At 26.1% G+C, this 12,277-nt stretch overlaps 1 protein-coding gene across 3 annotated transcripts; it reads right to left on the reverse strand.

Annotated features, from left to right (window-relative positions):
• Window positions 1-2,903, reverse strand: LOC126551769 (uncharacterized). 3 transcript variants are annotated; one of them, XM_050205904.1, is made up of 2 exons: window positions 2,581-2,903; window positions 1-356 (listed from the first exon to the last, which is right to left on the reverse strand). In XM_050205904.1, exons 1-2 carry the CDS (start codon window positions 2,608-2,610, stop codon window positions 18-20), a joined length of 369 nt encoding a protein of 122 aa, XP_050061861.1. In that variant the 5' UTR covers window positions 2,611-2,903; the 3' UTR covers window positions 1-17. The 3 variants fall into 3 exon arrangements, 2 of the variants coding, with proteins under 2 accessions (XP_050061861.1, XP_050061860.1); XM_050205903.1 differs by lacking the exon at window positions 2,581-2,903 and adding an exon at window positions 1,481-1,698; XR_007605657.1 differs by lacking the exon at window positions 2,581-2,903 and adding an exon at window positions 1,466-1,574 and having other exon boundaries at window positions 250-356.
• Between the last annotated feature and the right edge of the window lie 9,374 nt (window positions 2,904-12,277).

Below are 12,277 nucleotides of genomic sequence, written 5' to 3' on the forward strand. Positions count from 1 at the left end.
ATTAAATGAAACGTTTATTATTTTTTACCCGGTGATTTTTTCCGAGTTGTAGTTTTCCGGGTAAACGCTGGTGTATTTTTTTTTGGCTGTGTTTCATCTTGGTGTGTAACCTCTACCGTAACATTTTTGTCCTGTTTTGTTTTATTCTCTTTTTTACCTATGGTAATCGCCATATCATTTTTATTTTGCTGTACGGTGATTTGTAAGTTTCCAGCATCAATCGTTTCGGCTTCAGATTGATCAGTCCGCGGACTCGTACTCGGTTGTAGATTATGGCCGATAATGAACGTTTCATTTGTGTGGTTTTGGTTTTTACCTTTCTTTGTCGTTCCACTGCTCGTGCTCGGTGGATTTACCTGCGAATGTAAGAAATAGAAAAATGATAGTCAAATTAATTTTATTATGAAAAAAAAAGAAACTCAATCATTTGTATTAGGTATAATTTGTTTAAAGTGTAGATGTACCTTGTAATTTAGTAGTTAACTTTAATGGGTATATAAATTTGTAGTATTTGTATACGGAAATATTATCCTTATAATTTCGCCAAGAAAACATTTTCAACATAATTATTAATTATATTAACAATAAAACTTAAAATGTCTATACATAGTTTGAAATTTTTCTTCATACTTTGAAAATTTCACTTGTGCATGGAAAATTATAATACTAGTACTAGTGGAATGTTTAAAATTCCCAAGATAAATGTATGTTTAATAAAAAAAAAGTATAATGTAATAGTTATAAAAAATTCAGATAGAAAAATCACTATTTTACGTTTGGATGTATCTAATTTCGTTTAAATTTTAGCTTTGAACAATTAAATGTAAATACATTGTGACTATGTTTTCATAATCTTTGAATTTATAAAACCTATGAGGAATCATGTATTTAAAAGTGGTTTATGAAATTTAAACATCAAACAAAAGTAGTCATTACCTACATAAACAATTTATAATTATGTTTTTTGAATATTTTTGAATCATTTCTAGGACAACTTATAAAGAACTTATTGTGTTATATTATTAAGCTTTTGGAGCTAGAAAAAAATGTATTAACATACATAATACCGAAAAAATAATATGATAAATGTCATTTAAACTGATATATCACTGCAGATAACTAAAAATGTAAGTTTAAACATTAAACATTGTTTTAACATGGGAATATCATATACACATATTGTACGATTCGATGATTCTACTATGATAATGGTTTAAAATCCACTCCATTTTTGGAATATGAATTTCAAATCAACCTATAAGTGTAGGACAAAAAAGTACATTTAATTAATACACATATTTTTTTAAAACCCTAAATATATAATAAATTATGTGTTGTAAAGTGTCTTAATTTACATTATTATAAGAGGAATGGATATGATGCTAACATTATAAATTATACTATAAGAAGCATACATTATACAAATAAAATAATTTAAATTTTAAAGAAATCAGCAAAGACTCACTATCTACACACGTACTATTATAATAGGTGGAATTTCAGTTTGACCACAAATTTTTCTTTTAATGTTTCGACAACATCGTTTGAAACATGTACAACACATTTTTGTAGTTTGAAATTAGAGTTTAAATGGTATTTAATAGTTTAATAATTTTGTATTCGCATTGTGCATAATTTTATTAAAAGAATAAAATTTTTTTTTAAACAAGATACATGATTGATGTAAGTCAATATCCACGATAAAGTTACTATGTATAGTATAATATATATAGCCAACTACGAAATAAACATATGTGATCATGTCATTAAGAGACGGAGTGATTAAAATAGCCATAAAAAGTTTAATATTATAGTTTGTAGCTAATAGATAACTATTATTTCGGATTAAAATTCAAAATGAAGTTATCTGATAAAATTTAATAAATAAAATAAAAAATGTTTTATATACCTATGTTTTTTATGACCACTAAAATAATTTGTTATATTGAATGCTTATAATATTAATCACGATTCTACACAAAATGTTTAGGTCCAATGAAACGGTCTAATGAATATTTGATCAACTGATAGAAGTAGCATCAATAAAATAACATCTATAGTCTATACTCTATAGGTGATTTAAAACTGTTATATTTCAAATTTCAATAAATATTAATTCACTGGATTTGTTATTTTGTTAGTACTTAACTACTAAATGATCAAAATTACATGTAAATAAAACTTAAATATGATTTAATTATGAAAAACTAGGTAGGTACTTATAACTTATTGATCTCAATCATTTTTTATGATTAAAATATTAGTCACTGGTTTATTGCTCATGATTGTTTTTAATTAACATAATTTTTTATTGTTTCACAATGATATTTTTTCGATATTAGTATCAACTTAAGTCGGCAATAGTCTAAAAAAATATTGATAAATGAACTTTAGAACTTATAAATGTTTTTTATGAATCATTATATGTATAGTTTAATAGAATAAAAGCTAGGATATGAAAAATATGAAGAAAAAAATAACACAAAAATAGTAATCTAAAAAAGTTAACAGTTAATTTTTGTTTTGAATTTAATTTTAGGGATGAAAAAGCATTGTAATTTTTTAAAACGTTGAACTTACCGTGATGTTAGCAGTTACGATTGATATCATTCGGTCTGCAACTGTTTTTACCTAGAGATTTTAATTCAATGAGATATTATGTACTTGGTCGTTATAAAACACTGGACTAATGGCTGACTTATATTAGGTATTTGAATAGGAAAATACGTTGGGAAAATAGAACTGTATTTTGTTGAGAGTACTATGATAAATTTTCTAATGCGACGGCTTTGGTCGTTTTGATGAATGATTTTTTTTTCGATGAATCATATGCTACTCATTTACTCCGGCATTAACCTTAACCGACAATCGAAAAACAGGTATTGAAATGGTCGTTCTTGTGTAGAAACCGACTTGAAACTGAAACAGAAAAATATCATAAAATAAAGGTTGAACCGTTGTCTTGCAGAGTATCTATTATTTTACGTGTACATAATATAACTACCATATTATCTTAAGTAACGGTTTAGAAGGTATATACGGTCGAAATTCGAAGCACTCGCGCGCAAACTCTAATCCCTTGACGTAAACAGCCAGGACACTCGGACGAACCGTACGATTGCAGTCGGATTGATAACGGACGGGTAAAACGAAATGAAAAAAACAACGAAAACCGAACACACGCAGCGTCTTTGCATAATCATAGCCAACAATAATATTCTAATATACGACGTGTAATATATTATACATATATAATGTTATTATAACTTGTCGGGCTTCGTAACACGACACCGAGCACAAAAGTACCGTAGTATAGAAGAGGTGAGCAGACTGCTACAAAGTAGCGTTCGGAGAAGTAAAAAAAAAAAACGCACACACACACACTGCAAAACTCAATATTATATTATATATTGGTATTGTGATCAAACACGCAACGAAGATACACAAGATCCGGCCATTTCCGGACGTGCCGCCCGCAAATCCTCAACACATTATCCTCGTACCTACATGATGTGTAGTGGGTATAATAATATGTAGGTACTTATAATGGACGGTTTACGATATTATCGTACCTCAGAGCGGAAATGCTCCTGTTTATTATTACTACAGTATCACGGCGTTCGTTATGTACACATAATAATGTATAGGTGTTTAATAGATTCGAGTTTACGAATAAGAGAGTGCGAGAGGAAACTATATGTTATTAATTTTATTTTTAATTCTTTTCGAGCGAAACATAAATGGACCTAAAAATCTTTTCTGATCGCACATTACATATATATATATACATAATAATAAACTTTCCTGTGCATACATATATATATATATATATATATTATAATGAGGGCGGTACACGTGTATTTAACGTATATTTATTGACGTTATACGACGCCTGACGTGCGACAAATAGGTAGGTACACGCGAGAGGCGTATAAATAGGTACCTACTGTATGTACGCGTACAGAAAAAAAAACAGGATGTATTAATTGTATACGTATACGTATTATGGTCGTATCGATGTATAATACTGACCATCGTTACTATATAACACTCATCGTGATAAATATTATTATTTCACACACGGAATGAGATGATGCCCTTCACTGCTGCAGCGAACGCCGCGGCGCAGTAAGCTCATTATCAATGGTGTACCTGTAATAATAAACAGATCAATTAATGATCTAGAGCTTGAAACTGATCTGAAAATCGTTGAAAATATTTTAAGAAATCAAAAATATAATTTCAAAACCGAAATTTTTTTTTAACAACATGAAAAACGTATAGGAATCAAAAATAATTCAAATCGGTTAATCATAAAATCGAATAAATTATATAAATTAATAAAATCGTTTTATAAATTTTATTATGGACAAATAATTTTGAAATAAAAAAAAATTAATCAGTATTTAAAATTCAACAATACAGCGTTAACGGTAAATCTGAGTTTTCACCACCACCCGATTAAAATTGTGTGTTTAAACTTCAAACCCTTCAGGGCTTTGGTTTGTGCTCTATTTGAGATGGCCTAGCCTGTGTTCGATCTTTTCTAAAATTATTCGCAATTATTTTCTTGGGCGGTACTGAGAACTTGCTGCAAGCAATGAATATGAATAATACGGGCAAAATCTATTTGTTTAAACTTAAAATTTTAAACAGGATGGTGCTGAAGACCACAGACAATATTGTTCATCGGTACGTTATGATTGTTACGAATAATAACCAGTTCTTGAATTGAGGAAAAATCAGAGGAGGGATCAAAAAATTTAAAAAAATTTGTGCTACTTGCATTTTTAAATGTCCTATGAGTTGGACATTATATTATACATACGGATAGGATTCGTTAAACGGTGGCGTTTATAAACGAATTAAAAACGCGTTACGAGACGTATACAATATTAATATACGAATTCCGAAGAAAAGAAAAAAAAACCGACTAATGCGATTTTATGACGCGCGTATTTAATAAAGCTATCGTATTCCCCCCCCCCCATTTTGTTTGTCATAATCTTTTTCAATCGGGACGATACCTCGAAAATCTTTCTCCTCCTCAACACCCACGCCCCTTCTTCTCTCATTAACCCCATAGGCGGTATCGCCTTCGCGCGTTCGTCGGCTGCGACATAATATAGATTCGTTATGTATAACATATAATATCTAATGTGATGGCGATTTTCGTTTTCAACTTGGACCTGTAAAGATCGTCTTCAATCCGATTCACTTTACGTAGCATTATCGTCGTAATAATGCGATACGCAATACATAGGTATAATTACGTTTAATCGAGTTATAATATTGCATTACACATAATATAATAATATATATATATAATATACCTATTTGTACAAAACAAAATGGATCGTACGAATAAATACACACACATACGCGGTAATATTATATAGGTACAATGCTCGACAAACACACACGGGCTCGTAGGCACACACGAATGACTTTAACCTTGCAATAGTACATATAATAATAATGATAAAATTACACGTACCGTGTGCAGAGCGTACCTATATAATATATAATATACGTATATTACGATGATTAGTAATATTATACCTTCGTCGTCGTCGTCGTCGTCGTCGGTGGCGGTAGCACACATTGATTATAATATTATTACGCCGCGCGACGAGCGGGACGACGGACGGACGGTGTGCTCGTAAGTATATAATGATTTAAAAATTGTCCACCCATTAATAAATAAGAAGAGAGAGAAAAACCTGCACGCGGTCCGAAAACGTATAATAATAATATTATTTTATATCAGCTATATAATATCGTATATACGGTACACGCGTGTAATTAAATTTTCGTCAACGCTTTACATGGCGCGCGTGCGATGTGCTTAAACGCCGACGCGTAAATGCAGCGCTATGGTAGAGCGTTTCGGACGCGCGCACGATGACGACGTCATTTTTTTGAATTTTTTTTTCTCTTTAATCGTACACAGGTATTATATTATTATGTACACGGCGAAAAACGAAAATGATGTCGTGCCGGCGAGCATAATAATATGACGTCTTACGACATGCACAATAATATAATACGAGCGAATAAAAAACGAACATCATCTCTGCTGCAGTTCTGTGATTTCAAAACCACTGTATAATTATATTATGGTTAAAAAAGTTAAATATCCGTAATAGGCTCAACTATACCGTATTTTAGTACTTTTGTAATCATTATGCGCATATAATATATTACGGCTATTTTTTTTTTTTTTTAAATAACATTTTTAATAAATACCCGAGAATAATGTTTTTAAATTATACGACAAAATATTAAACAACTATAATAGTTATTCTTTGTTTGTATCTAAAGTCATCCGAATTTAGACTTAAAATTAATATAAAAAACAACTGCGTTTATATATTTCTCGATTACGATGTAAATCATGTATTAAAATTCCAAAAGCTATACAAATTAAACTTATTTTTAACTACAAATATTTGCGTCATAATTTTAACAAAATTTTAAATTTTGAACTCAATAAACGATCATAATATAAAGATCGGGCGAAATAATATTTTTATAACATTACCTATAACTTACCTTAAATTAAATTTTGTAGTTTTTGATAGAAAATAGTCCTTATTATAGAAAAAAAAAAATATGAAAATATCTAGAAAATTGAACTTTTAGTAGAAAACGTAAAAATAAATATTTAGTGAAAATTTCAAGTATTGATAAGAAGTAAAATCTTTTGTGACGAAATATTTATTTTATGAATGATTATCAAATGCTGTAAAAATTTTAACTTAAGACTTTCATAAATAACGAAAGTGGCATTCTTGTAAATTTTTCATTTTTGTTTTAGGAAGAATAATAATGTACAATTTTTAAACCTTAGATATAAATGAAAATTTTAAGGAATTTTTATCTAAAAAATTATTTGTAAATTTTCAGAATTTCGATTAATTTTATGGAAATTCTAACTTAAAAAATTATTAAGTTCTGTCGCTTATAATTGTTTTTATATTTTTAATTGGTAAATAAAAAACTATAATAAAATCTTATGTATTTTTAACCAAGGAATATTTTTTATCGAAATTTATAAAAAAAAGTAAATAAATGAAAAATTTAAAATGCCTACAGTTATTTGCTTTTGAATAACAACAAAAAATATTGTGATTTTTGTATTTTTTTAAAGGTGTATTATCAACATCGTATACAGACAACTCGGTTTTTCTTTTATTAATGGATAATAACTTAAAAAAAGTGTAATGTTTTATATTTATATTTTAAATACATTAGATATCTATACTTTAAGATTTAAAGAATACTCAACATTTTATTAGTGGTTGAGCTAATTATAATAATAATAACATATGTATTAATGTAAACGATACCTATATTTTTTAGTCTGTACAATTTATACAATTTAAAATAGATTATTAATAATTTATCTTTTATTTATCCAGCAAGTACTTCAACAGTTTTATTTTTTATGGTTCCACGACTTTTTTAATGAATAGATCACTTAAAACTTTTTAACATTCTTTATTAATAAATAGTTTACATGATCGTAAAAAAACCGTAATGGTATTATAAACTATAGGTACATAGCTTTATCGAAAATTGAATTGAGATTATCTTATATTATGTATTAAGTATATTTGATTTTTTGATGAACTTCGATTAATAACATACTAAATCTATTATAGTCACCAATCAATTGTTTAGTCACTATCTTTAGTAATCGATTTAATCAATTAATTGACAATTGATTAATTACTTTTAATGATTAATACTGTAAAAGAAAAATGAAACCAATTGAAAATCGTGATATAATCATTTTTGCTCATAGAATATTCTAAAGCGATTGTTTTCTACATTTGTTATTGATAGTTTAAACGTTATAAAATATAATCAAACAATACCTACAGAGAATAGTATTAGACCATCTAAGTTTTCTTCGTTATCATTATACATCGCATTATTATGGAAAATATGATTAATTACATTTTATTAAAATGTATTTTAATGTAATGACAAATGAGGATTAATATTATACTATAATATTACTTATTATTATGTTTTCACGATGAGAGATATGTTATGTGAAGAGTTTTTCCCGAATTTAACAAAACTCAATCATTTTTTTCCTATATAGATTTAAAATTATGTGTTTATAGTTTTATACTTTAATAAATATATAACTATGTATAATGAACACTTACACTTTATTTTTTTTAAGATTTTGAACGAAGTGATGAATGTATTGATTTTACAATGATGTGTTTTTTTTTGTTTTTGTTTTTGTGTCTGTGTTACTACAGAGCCTGATTATGGAGTTGGTCGCCAGTAGGCTAGGGTTAATTTGGCGCCCCTACGTTCTACATTCGTAAAAAAAATTATTTTGTGGCGTCCTCAATTTAACTATTGGCCGATTGGCGCCCTAGGCTGTAAAATCTGTAAACTGTAAAATCTTAGTATGAATGTATGATACTTAAATTTATTATACATATCAAATTATAGATTTGTGTGTTTAGTATTTTATTTTAGTGCTCACATTGTAAAAAAAAAAAAAAATGACATGATGTGGTATAATTCATTGCGTGATAATAATTTTGCCTTTCACGAGATGTATAAAAGTTGATTATATTTCATAAAATAGTTAACTAAATAATAATATATGCCAATAAACGTAGAGATAATAGGTTTCTATAATACATCGATGAAATTGTTCAATATTTTTTATTACGATGTTTAAATGTAATATTTTGATTTAATTTTTTCTAATAATAAAATATATTCATATATAGTTTTTAGTTTGAATACAGTACTTACTGAAGATTTAAAATGTCGATGGCATTATGAATTGTATAGCATTAATAATAACTTGTACGTTGTTAAATAAACTGAACACTTGAAACCTATTATTATTATTTTTATTAGTATTATTAGCAATTATTATTATTTAAATAAATTATAGTTAAGTAAAGGAAATGAAAAAAAAAATAAAATGTTTGCACATTATCATGCAACAATAATTATATCACAAAACGAACACCTATTATAATATGGTACAAAGTTAAATAAGTCTGTACGCGTGTGAAGAAGTAATATTATAATCAGTGAAAAATCGAAGACCGGAAGTATACAGCGATAAGATAATTTCTGTATCACACGTAATTTTAGAACTGTTTAATTAAATATTAAATATATGTATTTGATCGACTGCGAGATCTCATGAAATTATAATAATCATAATTTTAAAAATGTATACATGTTTTGAAAAATTATTACTTCTGATCGATTTTACATACATATAAAATATAATATTATGTACCTACCTTTGAAGTATTGAACGTAGGTAATAGGTTTCTAGAATACACGGAGAAAAATATTCTACAATATTTTATATTATGATGTATAAGTGCAATTTTCGACTGTACGTTGGATGGACTTAAATTCATCTAAAAGAAAATATAATATGTATTGATGAAAATAATACACATTCTAAAAATAAAAACATTTGTAAAAAGATTGAATACAAATTAAATTTTAATGAGAGATAAAATACATGATATAGGTATTCTTTGTTAACTGAATGGTATTTGAATTATAGTAAATGATTTTATGAGTAGGTATTGAGCAGAAATTAATAAATAGAAAGCTTACATTTTTAATGTACTATATTGAGTGAGTTACGAATCGACTAAGAAATGATTGAGCAAGACGAAATTTTAGTTATAAACATTTTCTCTATTTATCATAATATGATTATAACATATAAGTTTTTTTTTTAATTCTCTAAGGAATTTTGTTTCTTTTGAAAATTAGATCAAAATTGTATAAGTGAATTTAACATTTTAATTAACATTAATCTTATATGACTATAGCTTAGTACTTTAAGATATGAGTTATTTTTAAAACCAGAAAAAGTCGAATCAATTGAACTATTAGGCTATCTATTTATAAATTATTTATTTAATTATTACGTTTATTTTTAAATACGAATAACGTATACGTTTAAGGATTAAATATTAAAATTGATACTAATTAGTTGTGTGGTATTGTGTTCCACATGATTTTATTTAGTATGGATTTTTATAATTTATTTAGAAATGTATACAACAGGATACCGAGAACTAAATTTGGTGTAATAAAAGAAAAAGTAATGATATTGTTTTTTACATTACATTTGAAAATAATTGTTTTATTTTAAATATTTTATTCAATAAAAAAAATTGTTACTTTTGTAGGTACATCTACTTGGCAATATTACTTATGGCTATTGGAACACTAATTATTCAACCAAATCATACCTAACCTAACCTAGCACATTACTGAACTTGTATCTATTTATTTAAAAGATAGTTAATTCCTCCGCGTGCATGTTTTTTTGAATTCATATGAAATAGGTACATTAAATAAACCCAAGGAGTTTTAATAACCTACTGGGTATTCCAAGAATTAACAATTTATTGATACTACGTTGGCACGCGGCGTAATAGATAGGCAAATCAGGTACATCAGTGTTGTGGGTTAATAATTTTTCTTCATAATGGTTATGATACCGTTTATACATATTATTATATTTTTTTATTCAGTTCAATAATTCATTACACCAAAATACTATATTATGCGAGAGTAAAAGATTAAACATATTTAGTTAAGTGATCTGTAGTCTATAACATATGATACATTTTGTCTATAACGACTGATAGTAAGTAGTATATATAGGTACAACTAATGAAATAATAATAATAATGATTATAATACTAATTATATTATATTATTATTTAAATAATATTAACCAGAATAAACTTATTTTTTATTTTTTATTATTAGACAAAACTATGTACATACGTATATTATTGTATGTGTATTATGCAATGCTTTAATTGACAAGACTGAAATATATTTAGAATTTGAATTTTTTTTATTTGATACAGTACTTACTTGAAAAAAAAAAATAATAACTCAAAATAATATTTTCTAGATCAAGAAACTGTATATGTAATGCGATTTTTTTGTCATTCAATATGTATTCAATGTTAAGTTTTTAGTTAAAACATGATAAAACATCTAATAAACTTTAAACAAATATTGTATAAACATACTATACATTGAATAATGAATATAATATATTTAATATTATATATAGGTATAATACATTTATAAAAATAATATTAAAATATTAAAAAAATCCAAAAAAATTTTAAGAAAAATTACTAAGGCAAATAAGTAGTAAGTATTCTCGATTTTACAACTACAAATGATAAACATTTTATTCATAATTCTTAAAGTTGTAAATGTTTCTTTTTTATACTTTAATGATTGTTTTATCCATCAACTAAATTTTGTACCTTAAATTTTTTTTTGTCCACTGATAATTTAGTTATATAATGTAGTATGCGTAATTTTTATACCGTAATCTTCGTTTATTTTATTATATATTATGTAGGTTAGGTTATCTATTTGTCAAATTTTGGTTCATAAAAAAGTAATAATACGATTCTAAATTTTGGAGAGAAAAAATTATAGACTATGAAATATAAAAAAATTAAAATTTGAAATATTCGTTTGTATTAAATATAAATAATAAAATATTTAAGTACTAACTACTTACCAATTTTTATTATACGACAAAATTCATAAAAATATAACAAATGTTTTTTTTTTTTTTTGTATTAATTTGGGTCACATAAACTTCTTTATTTGAGCATAATATCCAATTGATTTGAATGTGTATTTGATTATTTTTGGTGCATATTTTGGATATTCTTATCATCTAAAACTTCTCTGCCTTGCTGAATAGAATGGCTCTTGTAAATTACTTGATTACGCGAATCGTGTAACAAAACCTAATAATAATTTGTTACGATCTTGGTAATAATATGAATGAAAATTATCAAATATCAATAATCAAACAAATTAACAATATTATATATTTTTGATTCATAAAATATCAATAAAATATGTTTCATTTTATTTGCTTAATACTAATAAAATACCGTATAAAACCATTGTTTATTTTTATGTGTATATTCATCATGGCATAATAATTTATTACTACAGAGTTGATTACATTTTGAATATTTTGTTTGATATATTATCATAATAACTATGCACTTCCGTTGGAAAACGTTCACCTAGTTTCACAACGCATTGAACACTTAACATTTGTAATAATAATGTAGCAACTCATAGTATGTATATAAATATTATATTTATAAATACCGTAACAGGTTATTTAATTATTCCACCGAAGCAAATGAAACGGAAGTTACAAACACGACATTCGATGAGTAAATAAATTGATGTA

This window comes from Aphis gossypii, chromosome X (genome assembly GCF_020184175.1).
Source record: "Aphis gossypii isolate Hap1 chromosome X, ASM2018417v2, whole genome shotgun sequence".
NCBI lineage: Eukaryota > Metazoa > Arthropoda > Insecta > Hemiptera > Aphididae > Aphis > Aphis gossypii.